This window comes from Bos indicus x Bos taurus, chromosome 15 (assembly GCF_003369695.1).
Source record: "Bos indicus x Bos taurus breed Angus x Brahman F1 hybrid chromosome 15, Bos_hybrid_MaternalHap_v2.0, whole genome shotgun sequence".
NCBI classification, from domain to species: Eukaryota; Metazoa; Chordata; class Mammalia; order Artiodactyla; family Bovidae; genus Bos; species Bos indicus x Bos taurus.
This window is the reverse complement of record NC_040090.1, coordinates 7,294,411-7,315,576: the sequence shown is the minus strand read 5'-3', so window position 1 is coordinate 7,315,576 and position 21,166 is coordinate 7,294,411. Positions and strand designations below refer to the sequence as shown.

General features: G+C 52.0%; 1 protein-coding gene across 2 annotated transcripts; it reads left to right on the top strand.

Annotated features, from left to right (window-relative positions):
• Positions 1 to 4,499: 4,499 nt before the first annotated feature.
• On the top strand, positions 4,500 to 19,185 carry F2 (coagulation factor II, thrombin). Of its 2 annotated transcripts, none has more exons than XM_027562469.1 (15): positions 4,500 to 4,547; positions 4,763 to 4,874; positions 5,219 to 5,382; positions 5,997 to 6,021; positions 6,251 to 6,301; positions 7,679 to 7,784; positions 7,882 to 8,018; positions 9,229 to 9,543; positions 9,839 to 9,973; positions 10,049 to 10,175; positions 11,157 to 11,324; positions 11,823 to 11,996; positions 12,239 to 12,420; positions 18,716 to 18,786; positions 18,921 to 19,185. In XM_027562469.1, the coding sequence occupies exons 2-15, from the start codon at positions 4,796 to 4,798 to the stop codon at positions 19,062 to 19,064; spliced, it is 1,878 nt and encodes a 625-aa protein (XP_027418270.1). In that variant the 5' UTR covers positions 4,500 to 4,547; positions 4,763 to 4,795; the 3' UTR covers positions 19,065 to 19,185. The 2 variants fall into 2 exon arrangements, with proteins under 2 accessions (XP_027418270.1, XP_027418269.1); XM_027562468.1 differs by having other exon boundaries at positions 11,157 to 11,342.
• Positions 19,186 to 21,166: the final 1,981 nt, after the last annotated feature.

Sequence of the window (21,166 nt, the reverse complement as noted above, 5' to 3'; positions counted from 1 at the left end):
ATCAGCTTAAGGAACAAAAGACAAGGCAACCACTAAAAAGATATAATTTCAACCAAAAGGGGGAAAATTCCTTTTTTATTTTTTGGCCCCACCATGTAGCTTACGGAATTTTAGCTCCCCAATGAGGGATTGAACCGGGGTCCTCGGCAATAAAACCTTGAGTCCTATTCACTGAACTGCCAGGGAATTCCTGGGGAAAAACATAAAAATTACTTTTATAATTTTTTGAGTTTTTTTTTAATATGCAAAAACACAGGCCACCATGTGGTACATGCCCAGAGGCCTAGGTTTCAAAATGTCTGGATTTAGTAATATCTGATCTTTCCGGCTCTGAAATTCTGTAATTCTATTGTAATTACAATTCTGTAATTGTCCTGGAACACAATTTGGCTGTTTTCAATGATTATAGAGCTCTACTTTACGGCATAATGTTGGCTTCCCCCATGGTTTTTTTTTGATGCCAACATGCAACCCTTCATTATGGCCTTGTTCTCAAGAGGAAAATTCAACCTGCTTGAAAGGTGCAGGTATGTGTTTGTGGTAAAAGCAGGAATGACAAGCTTGACTGTAGGTACCTCCTGGCCCCAGAGAATTCCAGGGAAAAGGTCCCTGGAGGCTGGGCGGCTTGTGGTGGGCCCTGAGGCTTGAGCCTGTGCTTGATACATGGGGGCCCTTCACCCATGGAAGTGCCACCCTGTCCCTCAGAATTCTCGGATCCCCCCAGAGCCACATTCACAGAGGGGTGCTCTCCCCCGGTCCTCTCCACAAAATAAAGAGTGGGTGCAGCTTGTGTTCACTCAAGAGAGCAGGGAGGCTGTCCAACTAGGACCCACTTGATAATCCCTGCCTCCATTTCTTAAGGAATTAAGTCCACTTTCATCATGAACGTTTTCAGACACAACACATGTAAAAGTATAATGTAACAATCCCTACCACCTAGATTTAATGATCATTAACATTTTGCCCTGCTTGTTTCATCTGTTTATTGTAAATTCCTACATATAATCTGTAACTTACAAGGATTTAAAAGCACTATGCAGCAAACTAAAAATAACTCTTCCATAGCATTGCATATCTAACCTATGTTTAGATTTTACTCGTCCAAAATCAGTCTTTTACAGTTGACGTGTTCAAAGGTCTGAACCAGTCATGGTCGTTCTGTTCCCTTTGAGCGTTTGCTGTTAGGCCTTTTCTCATGCTTCTTTTCTGAATGGTCTTTGCCACCCACCCCTTTCCTTTCCACATCATGAATTTGTTAGAGAAACCAGGGTCATTTGTCCTGTCAGATGTCCCTCCTTCCTCGTGGTCAGTGTCTTACTCACTCCTCTGTTGTCTGTCCGTCCTCTAAACTAGTAATTAAATCGGGAGGTTTGATCCAGTCCAGGTTCACTCCTTTAGGAAGAACCCTTCATTGGCATCATTGTGGATTCCTTGTTGCATCATATCCCGTAATCCATGCTGTCTATTGAGTGCTTATTGTGCGGCAGGCCTTGTGAGACTTTACAAACATAACACGCTTTGGGGAGTAATTTAGTTTTTACTTCACAACAGTAAACTGAATCTAACTAGGCCTGGAAGGAGACAAGAGGTATTTGGAATTCAAAGAATTACAGTGAGAGCACAGACACAGCAGGATGTGAGCGCTGGGAGGTGGTCTCTGCAGGGACAAGAGGGACCATGGAGATAAGATAAAACACAAAATCAAGTTGATCATAAAGGGAATTCCCTGGTGATCCAGGGGTTAAGACTCTATGCTTCAATGTAAGGGACGGAGGTTCAAGCCCTGGTTGGGGAACTAAGATCTCACATGCTGGGTGGCATGGCCCAGAAAATACTACCAAAAAAAAAAAAAAAAAAAAATCAGAATGGCTGAGAGTCTTCTTGCTGGTCTTGCCATCCCTGGCTCCAAGTGCTCATGGCCTCCACAGTATCCACACCGTCTGTCTCCTGACCAAAGAACCCAGTCTGGCCATCCAACCCATCGTTCTTAACTGTGCTGACAACCAACCGAACCATTTGGGTTGGGTCCCGCGTTTGCCAAGGACCAGATGTCTGGACATGCTCAAAGTGAAGTTCTCGTCCGAAAAGTTGTCCCCTCTACATAGACATGGCCATGGGGGTTATCGCGGCTTGTAAATTCATCATCCTGGTTCATAAATCCAGGAACAAGCCTGGGAAAGCAGGAATCCTTATAACCAAATCTCATGTTTTCTCCTTGGGAACATCGTCTGAAAACAGCTCCAGGAAGACATGGCCAAGCCTTGCCCCCCCACAGCCGTGTCTGTGCACAAGCGTGCCCTGGACTTGACGAGGCTGCAGCTCCAAAGAAGAGCCTGTGGAGAGGCCAGCGTGACCTTAAGCTTCTCAACAACAGCCTTGCAAAGTGAATGTTGTTGCATTTCTGGTTTTACAGGTAGTGAGCCCCAGGACCAGCCTCCCAAGCCAGCACTCTCCTGCATGCTGCGGTACTTGGCTGTCAGGACGGGGTTTCTGACAGTGAGGGAACCGGCAGGGCAGTCAGTAGCCCACGCTCGGCCGGAACTTGCAGGGGAAGGGGGCCTGTTGTGTCCTGGCCAACACCCTCTCCTCCCACTCAGGTTGACTCAGCACTGGCCCAGGCTGCTGCTCAGCAGAAGGAAGAGCGCCTGCCTTCGAGCAGGAAGGACGAGGACTTTCCTGGTAGTGCAGGGGTTAAGACTCTGCGCTTGCGGTGCAGGGTACACAGGTTTGATCCCTGGTCTGGGAAGTTCCGCATGGCCACAGTGAGGGGGCGGGGCCCCCTTCAAAAAAAAAACAGGAAGGATGAAACTACATCCCTCTTCAGCTCTACCCCCTTCCCTACTCGTATGGAGATTTTAAAGAAATTAATGAGGTGAGATCTTTTCACCATTCCACTACAAGAAAGAAAAAAAAAATGGAGTAGGCTCAACATCATTAGTCAACAGGGAATACAAATTAAAACCACAACGAGACATCGACACATCCCTCAGAATGGTCGCTGTGAAGTGGAGAGATGAGCTGGTGTGATAAGAGCCGCTGAAAGTCTTCAGACTGGTGGGAGTATAAACCAGTACAACCACTCAGGACGACTATTTATCAAAGTGTCTCAGTCAAAACAAATGCCTGCCTTGGGACCCATCCTGGATCTTCTGTATGCAACAGAAATCAGTGCTCATCTACACCAGAGACCTGTCCACGAACATCCACAGCAGTACCATTTGTTATAGCCCCGCATGGAGGCCTAATTCTGGCCCCTCTGTCCTTGAGATTCTCCAGGCAAGAATGCTGGAGTGGGTTGCCATTTCCTCCTCCAGCGGATTTTCCCAACCCAAGGATCGAACCCGTGTCTCTTACGCGTCCTGCATTGTCAGGTGGGTTCTTTACCACTAGCACCACCCAAGAAGCCCACCAGGTGAATGTGTAAATGAAATTGCAATATTCATGCAATGAAATATTACACAGCTTTAAAAGGAGCAGATTGCTGATATACGCAGCGGAGGTGAACCTCAGAGACGTGCTGAGTGAGAGAAGCCAAACAGGTATATGCTGGTGGTTTCGGTTTATATGAAGTGCAAAAGTAGGAACACTGATCTATGGTAATAACGATGGTGGTTAGAGTAGTGATTATCTCAGGAATGACTCAAAGGAGTCTGTTGGGGGCTGGAAATGTCCTCTTCTTGAGTTGGTGGTGGTCACGTGAGTGTGTGTATAATAACAGTTTGAGTGAAACGCTGTGAGTTGTTTCAACATTGTTGTATTCAAGCTAAACCTCAGTTTTTAAAATACATAGAAAAGTAGGAATGAGTGCGTGTATAACGTAAATATATATATACAGTGGAACGGGGCCACCCAGGAGTTGAGCTGACTCCTTTGAGCCCTGGTCGCTAGTTCCCTGCCACCCCTCCATCCCCCGCTCTGCCCTGGGCCTCTCCCTGCGATCTTCCCACACTGGACATGACCTCAGTCCAGACCCCAAACGGCTAGGCCCAGAGGATGGCGAGGCAAAAACCCGTGCTCCCTGTGTTCCTGCTCTTTGGCCCTCTGTCCTAATTAGACCCAGGACTAATATTTACCTTTCATACTGCAATCGGGGAATGGGGGAGGCCCGGCCCCAGGGCAGACAGGCCGGGGGAGAGGGAGGGCCCTGCCCTGGAGGTCGGTGGGTGTGGGGGTATGAGCTGCCCCTGCAGGCCACCGGTCCTGGGTGACCTGGGAACGAAGATAGACCAGAGGCCTGGGAGGCCCAGGGCCCGACTCTTCCTCCTGGCAACCGCTACACACAAACACGCCTCCCCAGCTCCCAGGCAGGGCGGGGACGTGGGACCCTCCGTGTGCGGCCGGGTGGCCACACCCTGCCCTCCATTTCCTTACATGTGGACGGTGGACTCCACAGCCCTCCCCGCAGGCTTTCCTGCACACAGCTGCTGCTCACTAAGCTCCCCTCTAAATTAAGAATCTCCTTCAGTCTCTACAGCAGGACACTCTCCCCACCGCCCAGAGGAGGAGACAGGCTCACAGAGGTCAAAGCAACCATCACCGTGTGTTAGGTAGGAAGGAGCCTGCAGGAGAACCCTGTGACCCCACTGACCCCGGAGAGGGAGAGGCTGGATGGTGGCAGCACGTCTGGGCTCCGCTCTGGGGCTTCCTCCCAGGATGGCGGGGGTGGGCTCTCCATCCACGTGTCCCTATGGCCCTGACCCGCTGACCTCCGCTTCCCGGCTGATTTCTTCACGTTGGTTCAACATTAACCCGGTGGGGTCAGGACCAGCCCGCAGAGTGCCGGAGCGGATACACCATGGCGCGCGTCCGAGGCCCGCGGCTGCCTGGCTGCCTGGCCCTGGCTGCCCTGTTCAGCCTCGTGCACAGCCAGCATGGTAAGGGGGGCGCTGGAAGCTGTGATAGGCTGGCGGACTGTGGTGTGGGTCTGTGGGCTGGGGGTCTCCACCGAGAGAAACAGGGCTGGTCCCCAGATCCTCACCATGTCCAGCTCAGGGAAGGACCCGGCCGCTCCGGGCCGGACAGACAGTGACTACTGCTCTCAGGCAATATGGAAGGTGGGCTGGGGGTGACCCATGAAAGGAGAGGGCCAGTGGGCTGCCACTAGCAGCCTTCCGGGGCCTGCCGCCATCCCGGAGTCCCCCTCCCCCGTTTCGGAAGCCAGCAGAGCTTGCCTCCTGCCCCCACGGTGGCCATTGTCCCAGCCTCCTCCCCCCTGCAGTGTTCCTGGCCCATCAGCAAGCATCCTCGCTGCTCCAGAGGGCCCGCCGTGCCAACAAGGGCTTCCTGGAGGAGGTGCGGAAGGGCAACCTGGAGCGAGAGTGCCTGGAGGAGCCATGCAGCCGCGAGGAGGCCTTCGAGGCCCTGGAGTCTCTCAGTGCCACGGTGAGGCCCCGGTGAGGCAGGTCCTGGCTCCCTCCAAGGGGTCCCAGCTGCAGGAGCACAGAGGCGGGGATGGAGGAACCCGGCAGCTTTCTGTTGATCGCGTCGTGTGGGCCCTGCTTCACTGGGCCGCTGGGATGAACAGCTCGGTCTCTCTGGGAGGGCCCAGCGCCTTGGCTCTGTCAAGGCCCCAGGGTCCGGCAAGGCTCCAGGGCTTCGAGGGAAGGGGGCTCCTCAGTCTTTAGCCGTCTGTCTGCGTTGGGATCTCTGGAGTGGCTGGCACTGGCCGCGTGGCTCAGCTTTAGGTCTGCTGTGACTTCTGTGCCCTGGGGTGCTGGGGCTCCCGTCAGGCGTGGGGCTCAGTGTCCCGGGAGCCCTGAGCAGCCTTCCCTTCCCCGGGGCTCCGCCTGGGCCCCTCCGCCAGTTTACCCCCCCCCACAGAAATCCCTTTCGGTCTTGGCTGACCTGGGAGGGTGGAGGGGTACAGGCTGCTCCCCTCATGTCCCCGGGGAGTAACCAGAGTAAGGGAAAGGGGGGGCATATAGGGAGAAGACAAAGTTGACTCTAAAAAGCAAAAGGGATCCTGCCACAGCCTCATACTCAGCCTTGTTTTTCAGGATGCGTTCTGGGCCAAGTACACAGGTGAACACGCGGAAGACTTTGCTCTGGGAGGGGAGTCCTGGGGACCCCAGCTGCAGAGTGCTCCACCCCAGAGAGGCTTCTGGTCCGCCCAGCCGCCCATCCCTGCGCCCCTGCCTCGTTCCTCCCTTCCTTCCATTGTCTGCCCGCCCCTCTGTTTCTGAGCGCTGTCCTACCCTTTACTTGTCCCGTCCCCACCTCAATCTCAGTGGTGTCTCTGGGTCTTTTCTAGCTTGTGAGTCAGCGAGAAATCCTCGAGAAAAGCTCAATGAATGTCTGGAAGGTGAGGAACTGACATGGGGGTGGGGAGACCCCCGTGTGCAAAGTAGGGGTGGGGTAGGAGTCGAGGCCCGGGGGTGGGGGGCAGTGGCCTTTCTGTTCCTGAGGTCAAGGATGCGTCTTTGCCCCTGGCTGTATGCCTGGCAATCATCCGTGCGATGATTCATTGTGGAGGAGGAAATGAATGAACGCGTCATGAGTTAATGCTAAGGCCTCATTCTCAGCCAAGCCCCTGCCCATGCCAATCAGTCTTCCCCGTGTCCCTAAGGCAGAGCTTCGATAACGTCACATTCATTCTCCAACACCGCCCCTGTTGTCCCCAGAATAAAGCACAGGCTTCTTAGCCTGGTGAACTTAGTGGGTTCTGACCTTAACCTTCCCTTCTAGCCTTCTCTCCCATCTCACCAACCCTGAACCCAGAGCCCCCGCTTCCTGAAAGCAAGCATTTCTCTAAACAGGCCAAGATATGTCAGATCCTGGCCCCTGTTAGCACGATTATCTCCCCCGGAGAGCCCTCACTGGGGAACCACCCCACCCCGCGCCGCCCTTCAGGAACTAGTGCAAATGCACCACCCTGCCAGGCCTCCCGGGCACATCATCCCTCCTCCATCGCGTCCCGAATACACCGTTAGTGTGGCAGTAGGCCCCGCAGCACAGCTTTAACCACTGGCCACGCTTTCGTGGGTTAAGGGTTTATTCAGTAGACCTCTCATCAAACCTCTGCAATCTGTCAAGCTCTATGGTCAAGTGCTGGGAATTTTAAGAGAATGAGGGAGCTCATAGTTTCATAGGAAAGCAAAAATACAAAACATCAAATTAATTGATGGAAAAGTTCTGTTCCAGGTGCCCAGAGAATTCCAGAAGAGGGAGAGTTTCGTTAGCTGGCAGAATCAAGGACCACTCCCCAGGAGTAGTTTTACTTGTATGGGTGGGATGCACTGATGAACAAACAGGAGAGCAGGCCCAGGCCAAGGCCAAGGCGTGTGCAAAAGCGTATGCAAAGGCCCTTAGGCTGAGGACGAAGACAACAGGACAGGCAGACCAGGGCCAGATTCTAAGGACCTCGTTCACGCTTTCAGTCCGTGGTGGGGAGCCGCTGGATATGAGCTCCGTGAGGGCAGGGACCTATCGTGGCTCCGACCGCCTTATTCATCGCTGTGTTCTTGGTCCCGGGCACAGCGCCTGGCACATGGCTGTCACACAGGGGGCGCTCAGTGAATGTTGGGTGCCTGCTGGGTACAAAGGAAGTGCTGAGTGAGGGCAAGTTAAGGGTCATGGAGCAGAAGTAGCTTGGAGGGGAGGGACCGACAGAGCTTTACGAGGACAGAAGGGCGGGTGGACAAGTCCTCAGCGTCAGACACCTGGACTGGGGTCTCCGCAGGAAACTGCGCTGAAGGTGTGGGGATGAACTACCGAGGGAACGTGAGCGTCACCCGGTCAGGCATCGAGTGCCAGCTGTGGAGAAGTCGCTACCCACATAAGCCAGAGTGAGTGACGGGCAGGCCTGTCTGCTGAGACGCCGGGGGCGAGGAGACACTGCGGGTGGCGGGGGCGGGCTTCTTGCTGAGATGCTTTCTATTCCAGAATCAACTCTACCACCCACCCGGGGGCTGACCTGCGGGAGAATTTTTGCCGCAACCCGGATGGCAGCATTACTGGGCCCTGGTGCTACACCACATCCCCGACTCTGCGGAGAGAAGAGTGCAGCGTCCCGGTGTGCGGTGAGCGGGGGCGGTCGGTGGCCCAAGGCCACAGCCAGGACGGGAATCGAGATGCCAGCGCCCTCTGACCCGGGTTAGTTAGACACTTTCCGGTTAGTGACGTCAGGAGGCCAGAGCGAGTCCACTTCCAGCCTCCTCCTCTCCCTCCACAGCTTTTGCTTCCTTACAATCCAGGACGTGGCTCATTCTAAATATGCTTTCCTTCCTGCTCCGGGCCTTCTTCTCTCCAGGAAGCCCTTCCTAACCATCTCAGTCCACATGCCCTTTTTTGAGTGCCAACAGCAAGCCTCGTACAGTCCAGCCCTGCATGATTCTCATTATTAATTCCCATCTCGTGGCAGCTAGCTATAGTCACAATAGTGCCGCAGAGCCCACAAAATGACCAACAAGCCACAAAAGCTCGGGGGCAGACACCAGTAAGCGTGTATTTTTTATGTGTCTGCTGGGGTCGGCTGGGGTGGCTCTGCTCCTTGCAGCCACACTCGCCCATGCGTCTGTGGGGTCCAGATGTAGGCTGGGCTCGGTGGGGGGCCCCGCTTCAAACAGTGGGTCCAGCTGAGCTCAGCTCCTCGGGTGGGTGGGTCTAGGTCTGCTCTTCCACGGTGAGGGAGGCAGAAAGGCTGCAGCTCCTTCCGTGGGGATGGCAGAAATACCAATCAGTGAACAGAAGCACAGACACTGGCAGTCAGTTCTGCCCACATGCCTTTGGCCAGAGCAAGTCAAGTGATCAAGGCCAAGGTTGAGAGGTGGAGGCTACACTTTGTTTATAAAATAACAGGACAGAGGGTGTGGATTCAGGCAGGGATAAAGAATTAGTGCCAGTAACTCAATCTAGCAAACATGGGTTGCTCTCTTTTGTCATCCTCAGTCGATCCAGCTGTCTTTGGGGTCTTTGTGAAAACACAGAATCCCTTAGACTCTGGGCGGGCACTAGCAGTAGAGTACAGATAGCGCAGGAGGTGAAACCTGGGTACCATCCCTGGCTAGTCACGCCCCAGACACTTGCGCCATATCTTTTGTTTAAATCTCAACAACCCTGCAAAAAAAAAACCTCATTAGAGATCCCTTTCACAGGCAAGCCGAATGCGGCTCAGAGAGGTTAAGTGACTTGACATCGTACAGGTCAAAGGTCAGGGGGCAGAGCTTCCCATCCTGTCTGGCTCCACTGTGGTCCAACGCTCTCTGCCCCCTCTCTCTCCTCACCCACCAGGCCAGGACCGAGTCACAGTGGAGGTGATCCCCCGGTCGGGAGGCTCCACCACCAGTCAGTCGCCTCTACTGGAAACATGCGTCCCGGACCGCGGCCGGGAGTACCGGGGGCGGCTGGCGGTGACCACACACGGGTCCCGCTGCCTTGCCTGGAGCAGCGAGCAGGCCAAGGCCCTGAGCAAGGACCAGGACTTCAACCCGGCCGTGCCCCTGGCGGAGAACTTCTGCCGCAACCCAGACGGGGACGAGGAGGGCGCCTGGTGCTACGTGGCCGACCAGCCTGGCGACTTTGAGTATTGTGACCTGAACTACTGCGGTGAGAAGGCAGGGCCGGGGCCGAGAGAGGACGGGGCCTGGCGGTCAGAGCGGGAGCGGAGCCTTCCCTGGCCTCGGGCTTCCCACGTGGGCACAGGGCCTTCCTGAGCCAGGTAGGGGCGAGCCTAGCCCCTGCCCACAGCTGAGGCCAGTGAGGCCCGCGAGCTGCGGTTCGCTAGTAAGGTGCGCTCTTAACCGCCGCCACACGGCCTCCCCGGGGTGCGGGCTCGGGGCAGTCCAGGCAGCGGGTGTGGCATGGCCCGGCCCAGCCGCAGCCCGTGTCTGGGTCCCTGCAGAGGAGCCGGTGGATGGAGACCTGGGAGACAGGCTGGGTGAGGACCCGGACCCGGACGCGGCCATCGAGGGACGCACGTCTGAGGACCATTTCCAGCCCTTCTTCAACGAGAAGACCTTTGGCGCCGGGGAGGCCGGTAAGGTGTGGGGGTCACGGCGTGCGGGCGGGGCGTGGCGGCGCTCCACCTCTCACGGTCCCGCTTGCCCCTTAGACTGTGGCCTGCGACCCCTGTTCGAGAAGAAGCAGGTGCAGGACCAAACGGAGAAGGAGCTTTTCGAGTCCTACATCGAGGGGCGCATCGTGGAGGGTCAGGACGCGGAGGTTGGCCTCTCGCCCTGGTGCGTGCTCCTCGCCTCCCCCGTGCCCTCTCCCCGCCCCCCACCACGCGCCCCGGAGCCTTCTCCGCGCTCACAGACTCAGGCTCCACTGGTAACCTCGCCACACCAGCATCGCATCGAATCCTCACTGTCACCTACTTAGATTTGGGTTTGTTACTTCTCCAAATCAGATGGTGAAGCTGAGGCTCAGAGCGCTTAAGGGACTCGTCTAAATGATGCTGTTAGTGAATGGGTTACATAGCAGGACTCGATTCCAGTTCTTTGATTCTCTGCTAGGCTGTGCCAACTGTGGCCTGGAAAAAGCTCAATGCGGGGGAAGCAAAATGCAGGTGGCTGCCTCTTCGTGTCACATGGATGCCCTGTCCCCAAGGGTGGCCAGGTCAAGCTGGGGTCTGGGCCCAGCAGTTAGCTCTAATTAGTTCTTAAACTTGGGACTTTCCGCTTGTTTTTGTTGTTCAGTCACTAAGTCGTGTCCAACTCTCTGCAATCCCATGGACTGCAGCACGCCAGGCTTCCCTGTCCTTCACTATCTCCCAGAGTTTGCCCAAACTCATGTCCATTGAGTCGGTGACACCATCCAACCATCTCATCCTCTGTCGTCCCCTTCTCCTCCCACCCTCAATCTTTCCCAGCATCAGGGTCTTTTCCAGTGAGTCAGCTCTTCGCATCAGGTGGCCAAAGGACTGCAGGGTCGGCATCAGTCCTTCTAATGAATATTCAGAATTTATTTCCTTTAGATTGACAGGTTGGATCTCCTTGCTGTCCAGGGGACTCTCAAGAGTCTTCTCCAACACCACAGTTCAAAAGCATCAATTCTTCGGCGCTCTGCCTTCTTTATGGTCCAATTCTCACATCCATACATGACCACTGGAAAAACCATAGCTTTGACTAAGACGGACCTTTCTGCTTGTAGGGCTGGTGAATGGGGCAGTCCCCCGCCCAACCCTGCCACCACCTAATGCTTCCGGCTTCCCGCCTCAGGCAGGTGATGCTCTTTCGTAAGAGTCCCCAGGAGCTGCTCTGTGGGGCCAGCCTCATCAGTGACCGCTGGGTCCTCACGGCTGCCCACTGTCTCCTGTACCCGCCTTGGGACAAGAACTTCACCGTAGATGACCTGCTGGTGCGCATCGGCAAGCACTCCCGCACCAGGTGCGGAGGGGCCCCCAGGTGTGCGGCGGGACTGTACGGGCCCCGTGGCTCTGAGACACCGGGGTATGTCTGTGTACATCTCTCACGGTAGAAAACCCAGCAGTCCCTACTGTAAAGTCGATTTGGCCATGTCCTGACTAAAGCTTGGACCTGGGGACAGGGAAACTAAAAGGCTTGGCAGAGAGCAGAGTCCTGGCCTGCCCTTGGCGCCCCCCAGGCATCAGGACGCGGCCCAGGTGTGAGCCCTGAGTAGAGGTCGTTTGGGTCAGGGCCTGCAGCCTGTGTCCCTCCCGCTACTGCCTGGGCTGCTTGATCCTGAAGCTCCGGGGCAGCTTCAGGCCGAGAAGAAGCTGCCTGGGGCCTGCCAAGGCGGGAGCTGGTCCGCTGTTTACCCTGACTTCCAGCCCCTGAGGGCAGGCAGTTTGCCTCCTTGAGGAATCTGCCGACCTCCCTGGGTGGCCTGCAGCTTCTCTTTTTTCTCTGCTGGGGTCTGCACAGGTATGAGCGGAAGGTTGAAAAGATCTCCATGCTGGACAAGATCTACATCCACCCCAGGTACAACTGGAAGGAGAATCTGGACCGGGACATCGCCCTGCTGAAGCTCAAGAGGCCCATCGAGTTATCCGACTACATCCACCCCGTGTGCCTGCCCGACAAGCAGACAGCAGCCAAGTTGGGCAGCCAGGAGGGCAGCGGGGGGGTGGTGGAGGGGGCGGCTTGAGGCTGAGGGGGCCTGGGCTGGGTTCTGGGCCCAACTCTCACATCCTGTCGCCTTGCCGAAGCTCCTTCCCATTTCCAGGCCTCGGGCCTTCCTGCCACGGGGGTCTTAGGCTCGAGTCTCTACGGGGTGGTGTTGGGGCCAGGAGGCTCCTGGGCGGGTGTGTTCTCACTGGGTCCTTCTCCCTTCCCCAAAGGCTGCTCCACGCTGGGTTCAAAGGGCGGGTGACGGGCTGGGGCAACCGGAGGGAGACGTGGACCACCAGCGTGGCCGAGGTGCAGCCCAGCGTCCTCCAGGTGGTCAACCTGCCTCTCGTGGAGCGGCCCGTGTGCAAGGCCTCCACCCGGATCCGCATCACCGACAACATGTTCTGTGCCGGCAAGTGCCCTGGGCGGGCGGGGCTGCGGTGGGAGGATGAGACCCGTTAACAGCGCAGGCCTGTGTTCAAGGCCTGGCTTCGCTTTATTTGCTTGTGTATTACACGTTTTATTTGAACATAGTTGATACACAATATTAGTGTCAGGTGTACAACACAGTGATTCAGTGTGTCGATAGCTTATACTCCATTTAAAGCTATTACAAAATGATGGCTGTATTTCCCTGCGCTGGCCAGTGTATCTTGGTTATTTAGATGGGATGCGGTAGTTTCTCTCTCTTAACCCCCAGCCCCGTCTTGCCCCTCCGCACCTCCCTCTCCCTGCTGGCAATTCCTAGTTTGTTCTCTGTCAGTGGGTCTGTTTCTGTTTCATTATATTCATCTGTTTTATTTTTTGGATTCCACAGATAAGTGATAACACGGTATTTGTCCCTGTCAGTCTTTCTTATTTCACTAAGCACGCTGCCCTCTAGGTCCAGCCATGTTATGGCAAATGGCAGAATTTCATTCTTTTTTAAAGGCTGAGTAATATTGTGTGTGTGTGTGTGTGTATGTATATGCTGTATCTTCTTCATCTGTTCATTTGTAGATGGGTGCTTAGGTTTTTGCTTTGCATTATTGCCCTTCCCAGATATTGTGGGTTTTTTTTGTTTGTTGTACAAATTGAAGGTTTGAGTCAAGTCTACGGGAGCCATTTTACCAACATTTGCTCACTTCATGTTTCTGTGTCACGTTTTAGTAATTTTTTTAAAATTTTATTTTATTTTTTAACTTTACAATATTGTATTGGTTTTGCCATAAATCAAAATGAATCCGCCACAGGTATACATGTGTTCCCCATGCTGAACCCTCCTCCCTCCTCCCTCCCCATACCATCCCTCTGGACATTTTAGTAATTCTTACAATGTGTAATTATTTCATCATTATTATATTTGTTATGGTGATCTGTGATCAGATGTTATTATTGTAATTGTTTTGGGGCATCAGGAGCTACACCCATATAGATAGCAAACTCTGTTTTGACTGCCCCTCTTTCCTCTGGCCTCTATTCTCTGAGACACAACACTATAGCAATTAGGCCAGTTAATAAGGCTACCATAGCCTCTAAGGGTTCAAGTGAAAGGAAGAGCTGCATCTGTCTCATCTTAAATCAAAAGCTAGAAATGATTAAGCTTAAGGAGCAAGGCATGTAAACCTAGGCCTCTTGTGTCAAACAGTTAGCCAAGCTGTAAGTGCAAAGGAAAACTTCTAAAGGGAAAGTAAAGGTGCTCTTCTAGAGACTTCCCTGGCGGTTCAGTGGTTAAAATTCCATGCTTCCACTGCAGGGGCACAGGCTCAATCCCTGGTCAGGGGACTAAGATGCTGCATGCTATGCAGTGTGACCCACTCCCCCACCAAAAAAAAAGTGCTACTATAGTGAACATATAAATGATAAGAAAGCAAAACAGCCTGATTAGTGACATGAAGAAAGTGTTAATGGTCTGGATAGAATTAGCCACAACATTCCCTTAAGCCAAAACTTAGAAGCTAGCAGAGATTGATTCATGAGGTTTAGGGAAAGAAGCTATCTTCATAACATCCAAGTGCAAGGTGAAGCAGCAAGTTATTCAGAGGATTCAGTTAAGATAATTCATGACAATGACTGTACTAAACCGATGATTTCCAGTGCAGACGAAAGCGCCTCATCCTGGAAGAAGATGCCCTCTAGGACTCTCATAGTTAAGAGGAGAAGTCAGTGCCTGGCTTCAAAGCTTTAAAGGATGGACTGGCTCTCTTGTTAGGGGCTGATACAGCTGGTGACTTAAAGTTGAAGCCAATGTTCCTTTACCCTTAAGAAAATCCTAGGGCCCTTAAAGAGTTAGTCGCTCAGTCATGTCCAACTCTTTGTGACCCCATGGACTGTAGCCAGCCAGGCTCCTCTGTCCATGGAATTTTCTAGGCAGGAGTACTAGAATGGGTTGCCATTTCTTTCTTCAGAGAATCTTCCTGTCTCAGGGATCAAACCCAGGTCTTCTGCATTGGAGGCAGATTCTTACCACTTGAGCCACCAGCCCTTCAGAATGATGTTAAGTCTACTCTTCCTGTGTTCCCTAAATGGAACAGCAAAGCCTGATGACAGCGCATCTGCTTACAATATAGATTACTGAGTGTTTTAAGTCCATTGTTGAGACCTGATGCTCAGAAAAAGATTCCTTTCAAAATATTCCTTCTCCTTGACAATGCACCTGGTTACCCAAGAGCTCTGATGAAGACACCCCACAAGATTAATGTTTCCATGCCTGCTAACATAATATCCAGTCTGCAGCCCATGGGTCAAGAAGTGGTTTTGGCTTTCAAGTCTTAGGATTTTAAGAAATGCATTTCATAAGGCTATAGCTGCCATAGATGGTCATTCCTCTGATGGATCTGGGCAAAGTAAATTGAAAAGCTTATGGAAAGGACTCACCATTCTAGATGCCATTAAGAACATTTGTGATTCATGGAAAGAAGTCAAAATGTCGACATGAACAGGAGTTTAGAAGTTGTTCTACCCCTCATGGATGACTTTGTAGGATCAGTGTAGGAAGTATTAATAGGTTGGTGCAAATGTAGTTGCCTTTTTTTTGTGTGTGTGTGGTTTTGGATCATGAATTTTAAATCATTATGCTAAGTCACTTCAGTTGCGTCCGACTCTGTGCGACCCCATAGACGGCAGCCCACCAGGCTCCTCCGTCCCTGGGATTCTCCAGGCAATAACACTGGAGTGGGTTGCCATTTCCTTCTCCATTAAATCATTATAGCTAGGCTCAAACACATCTTTATTAATCAAAATTGGAACCATTACTATCAACATGTTTTTGTCAGTGAGAAAGAAGTTTGCTTATTCCTGTAGCATAAGAATCCGTGCTTCGGGATTTAGTGAACTCTCAGAAAGCGTTTTCTGCCTCCTCCTGGTTGTGGCAGCGTTATTCCCTGCAAAGAGTCGTTGAGATGCTTGAAGGCATGGTCGTTGGTTGGCGAGAGGTCAGATGAATGTGATGGATGAGGCAAAACTTGAGCCCAGTTCGCTCAGCTTTTGAAGCTGGGTTGTACAGTGTGCGGTTGAGTGTTGTCACCAAGAATCGGGCCCTTTCTGCTGAGCGATGCCAGCGCAGGTGTGCAGTTTTGGTGCATCTCGTCGATTTGCTGAGCATACATCTCGGATGTAACAGTTTCTCTGGGATTCAGAAAGCTGTAGCGGATCAGACGGGCAGCAGACCAGCACACGGTGACCGTGACCTTTTTTGGTGCAAGTTGGCTTTGGGAAGTGCTTTGGAGCCTCTTCTTGGTTCAGCAACTGAGCTGGTCATCGCTGGTTGTCACATAAAATCCATTCATTGAGCACATCACAATCCAGTCGAGAAATGATTAGCTGTTTTTGTGTGGAGTAAGAGAAGACGATGTTTTTGATTTGTGGTCAGCTCATGAGACACCCACTTACTGAGCTTTTCCACCTCTCCAATTTGCTTCAAATGCCCAACTACTGTTGAATGGCTGATGCTGAGTTCGTCAGCCTCTTCTCGTGTAGCTGTAAGAGGATCAGCTCTGATGATCCTCTCGATTGTTTTGTCAGCTTCCAATGGCTGGCCACTATGCTCCTCATCTTCAAGACTCTCGTCTCCTCTGCAAAAGTTCTTGAACCACCACTACGCTGTACGCCCATCGGCAGTTCCTGATCCAAATGTGTTGTTGATGTTGTGAGCTGTTTCAAACCATTCCATATAACTAGGAAGGGTTGCACTTTTGCTCTGGTCATTATCTTTGGTCTTTTCCCCTTTTTGAAATGCCCTTAGTTTCTTCTAGTCTTTTTTTTTTTTTTTCTTCTTCTTCTTCTAGTCTTTTAATTGTTGTGTGGATGGGAACAGTGGAGACAGTGGCTGACTTTTTCTGGGCTCCAAAAATCACTGCAGATGGTGACTGCAGCCATGAAATTAAAAGACGCTTACTCCTTGGAAGGAAAGTTATGACCAACCTAGACAGCATAGTCAAAAGCAGAGACATTACTTTGTCAACAAAGGTCCGTCTAGTCAAAGCTATGGCTTTTCCAGTAGTCATGTATGGATGTGAGAGTTGGACTATAAAGAAAGCTGAGCACTGAAGAATTGATGCTTTTGAACTGTGGTATTGGAGAAGACTCTTGTGAGTCCCTGGGACTGCAAGGAGATCCAACCAGTCCATCCTAAAGGAAATCAGTCCTGAGTGTTCGTTGGAAGGATTGATGCTGAAGCTGAAACTCCAATACTTGGGCCACCTGATGTGAAGAACTGACTCACTGGAAAAGACCCTGATGCTGGGAAGGATTGAAGGTGGGAGGAGAAGGTGACGACAGAGGATGAGATGGTTGGATGACATCTTCGACTCAGTGGACTTGAGTTTGAGCAAGCTCTGGGAGTTGGTGGTGGACAGGGAAGCCTGGTGTGCTGCGGTCCCTGGGGTTGCAAAGAGCTGGACACGCCTGAGCGACTGAACTGAAACTGACGCTGAATTGTTGTGTAGTCAATAGGAGGGAGTCAATAAGAGGGAGTGTGCTTTCTTCTTTCTTTTCTCCTCTCATACTTTTCATTGTATTTTTTCTACTTGTTGGCAGTTAATCAGCCCTTTTGTTGAAGCATCCATCTCCTGGTTGGATGAAGCTTTTCACTAGTAGATTTTTCAAGAGGGTTATGGGTAAAGAATTTCCTGAGTGCTTGTATGTAACTAACTGGTTTTCTGTAGCTTTGATACCTCAAGTTCAGCAGCATTGGATTTGAAATCCATGGTTTAAGTTTTCCTCCCTTGAATTTATTGTTACTTACTTTGGATGTTGTTTTCAAAGTCTGATGCCAAGTGTAATTCTTTTGCTCTTGCAAGGGAGTTGGTTTTTTTGCTTGGAGGCCTTGAAGGTATTTTCTTCATCTTTGAAGTCTCAATTTTTTAGACTAGGTCTTAGAGTTGAGTGTTTTAGATCAGCTTTGCCAGGCTCCCAGTGGGTCCTTTCAATATGCACATCTGATCTTTTATTTCTATGAAGTTTTCTGGGACTATATTGTACATATTAATTCTGTCCCATTGCTTCCTTTCTTCCCTTCGTCTGAGTTCCATTTCAACCACTTTCTGCTTTTAACTACTTACTGTTGTTTTATCCATTTAATTTTTGAATTTCTGATTCATTCTTTTTCACATACCAAAATTTTGCTTGAGGATATCTTGTCTCGTTTTTGGCCGTATCGTGCAGCTTGCAGGACCTCAGTTCCCTGACCGGGGATTGAACCGGGGTCACGGCAATGAAGGCCTGGAATCCTAGCCTCTAGGCCATCAGGGAATTCCCCACGTGACACTTAATTCAGTCCCAGTTTTCTTCTGTTTCATGTTTGTGTTTGGGGACTTTTTGTTAGCTGAGCTATTTTTGTTCATATTCATTGTTGTCTTGTGTCTTTGTATAGATCTACTTGGTTTTCATCTATTCATTTTGCAGATCTGGGGTTATTTACAAGATTCCTAACTCATATGCGTCTATTTCTTTGATCTAGTATTTTTCCCTCCTCATCTCCACATAAGTTTTGATATTAAATGTATAGTTAGATACATTAGTAAATGTACATTAATTGATGTATCTAACTAATGGGCTTCTCTGGTGGCTCAGATGGTAAAGAACCTGCAAACCTGCCTGCAAAGCGGGAGACGTGGGTTCGATCCCTGGGTTGGGGAGGTCCCCTGGAGAAAGGAATGGCAGCCCACTCCTGTATTCTTGCCTGGAGAATTCCACGGACAGAGGAGCCTGGTGGGCGTCAGTCCGTGCGTTTGCAGAGAGCTGGACACAGCGGAGCGACTAACACGTTAGCCTTTAGATACATAAAAGCGGCTTGAAGTCTGGGTGTTCTCTGGGTTACACGTATGTCAATGGTGTAGCGTCTATTGTTCTTTAAGTTCCTCTGTGTTGTTTGCGGAGGGTGCTTGGGGATGTTTGGATAAAGGCAGCTGCCATTCTTCTCAGCTGCCTGTCAGTCTGGTGGGTTTTGTAAGTCACTCTGCCTGTTGGGTGGAGACTGGATTGGAGGCAGCGAAAGGAGAGGCAGAGAAAGCAGCGGTTCGGGGAGAAAGTGGTGTGTGATGGGCCCGGGTGCGGAAGTGGCGAGAGTGGCTGGACTGGGGCTGCATGTTGCAGACAGAGCTGACAAAACCTGCCTGGGTTGGATGCGTGGGGGAGGCAATGCGCAGTCAGGGAGGGCTAGCAGTCGGGGGGCACTCTGGCTGGAGCGTGAGCTGGTCACTCCCTGAGCACTGCGGTTCTCTCTCAAGGTTACAAGCCTGGTGAAGGCAAACGAGGGGACGCTTGTGAGGGCGACAGCGGGGGACCCTTCGTCATGAAGGTAAGCGTCTCCGAAGGCCCGGAACTGGTGGGGAGATCCTTCTGGGTGGACGGGAGGGACCCGAGGATTCAGGAACAATCAATTGACCCTACCTTGGACTCGACTCTATTGGAAACCCCATATTTCTTCCTCAGAGCCCCTATAACAACCGCTGGTATCAAATGGGCATCGTCTCATGGGGTGAAGGCTGTGACAGGGATGGAAAATATGGCTTCTACACACACGTCTTCCGCCTGAAGAAGTGGATACAGAAAGTCATTGATCGGTTAGGAAGTTAGGGAGCCACCCACATTCCAGGCTCCTCACTGCAAAATCTCAGAGGCCAATCCAGTGAATGAATTATTTTTGTGGTTTGTTCCTAAAACCATCTTTCTCAATAAAAGTGACTCTATCAACGAGCCTCGGGACTCCCAGTGCTGTTCATGGGGCAGCTCAGGAAGCGCCAGCCCCACCCCTGGACAAGCGGCACGCGAGGGACCTGCCACCCCTAGAACAGGGCCAGGTGAGAGGGGACATGGCAGCCTGAACTTAGCATTTCAGATGTTCCAGGCTTGGGGCGTCCATGGATTATTTCATGCGATCCTCACGCGAGGTAGTAAACCGAGACTTGGAGAAGTACCTTGTTCAAGGCCACACGGCTACGCAGGGCCTACGTCTGACTTGAAATATAGGCGATACTGAGGCCTGTGCTGCACTGTGAAGAGCTTGTCCTGGGACAAGCCTCCAGAGAAGAGGAGGGCAGGCTAGTGAGGGGGGAGTAGTTACATCCATCTAACGTCTTTAAGGGACGTCCCAGGTGGCGCTAGAGGTAGAGTCCCCCTGCCAATCAACGCAGGAGAGGCAAGAGGTGGGGACGGCAGTTCACTCCCTGGGTGGGGAAGATCCCCTGGAGTAGGAAGTGACACCCCTCTCCAGTATTCTTGCCTGGGAAATGCAACTGGCTACTCCATGGGGCTGCAGAGTTGGATGTGACTGAGCACAGATTATTAAAGTATCAGATCTATGCCCCCCAAAGGCTCGGTATTTTAAGCATCTTCACTCTCAAGGGTTGTGGGATAGCAGATTGGAGTAGGGGCCCTAGCATCAGACTGCCTGAAAGTGTTAGTCGCTCAGTCGCGTGGGACTCTTTGTGACGCCATGGACTGTAGCCCACCAGGCTCCTCTGTCCGTGGAATTCTCTAGGCAAGAATACTGTAGTGGGTAGCCATTCCCTTCTCCGGGGGATCTTCTCAACCTAGGGATCAAACCCAGGTGCCCTGCATTGCAGGCAGATTTTTTTTACCATCTGAGCTACCTGGGAAGTCCATATTTTGGCGTCAGCCTTAAAAAGGATAATCATGGGAATTCCCTGGTGGTCCTGTGGTTAGGACTCTGTGCTTCTAATGCTGGGGCCCAGGTTTGATCCCTGGTCAGGAAACTAGGATTCTGCAAGCCGCCACTAAGCGCAGAGGGGAAAAAAAAAGGGTGGGGGGATAACCACGGTTAAGTCGCTTGACTTCCCGGAGCCTCGGTTCCCTTATGTATAAGATCTATATGATGACGTTAATAAGGTTTTGAGAATTAAAGGAGACCATTGGCGTTGTGTACTTAGCAGAGCGTCTGGCACCTGGTCAGCTCTCCACGAGTCACCACTGCTCTTGTTCTCCCTGCTGCCTGGTGTGGTGAAAGTTCCTCAGCCACTTCCTTCTCTGGGCCCTGAAAAAGCCAGGTGCTGGGGTTGTTGCTGCCTGGAATTTCCACTCCCACCGTGGTTATCAGACTGGAGTAATTTGTTTTCCTAAAAAATGGGAACACGTTGTGGAAGTGGATTCTTACAGGGTTTGGAGTCTTAGGAGCCGTGGAACCTTGAAGGTGTCTTCACAGCACGTGCCTGTGTGCCGTGCTCGGAGGGCAGTGTACGGGACGGCGCGTAGCTCTGACACGTCGTTGCCCTTCTGCGTAGCTCTAGTTTCTAGCTGACCTCGGCCTATTGCTCTTCCTGTTGGGTGTGTTTGACTCAGGGAAGCGGGCACTGCAGCCTACGATGTGTGTGCCAGGGAGTTGCCTCCGGTGTGAGACGCTGATCTCTCGGTGACCACCTCTAGGACGCGGGATTCTCAACCCCGGGCTCAGAGGTGGGTGGAGCATGGGCGGTCACCTTCTGGGCCTAGGAGCTAAGATCTTTAGATTTCACGGTTTAAGGCTGGAGGGGACCTAAGGTAGGTGTCTTTATCCACCTCTCCCCTTCCTCTCCTTTTTTCCCATTCTCATTTTTAAAAAATACATCAAGGAAGAATTAGGACTGAGTTCCTCATTCTTAGGTTCTCGTTGACCAGAAAGTAGGGTAAAAACTGGAAAACTCAGTGAGCATGTAGGATCTTGGCAGCCCAGAGCAGGGGGA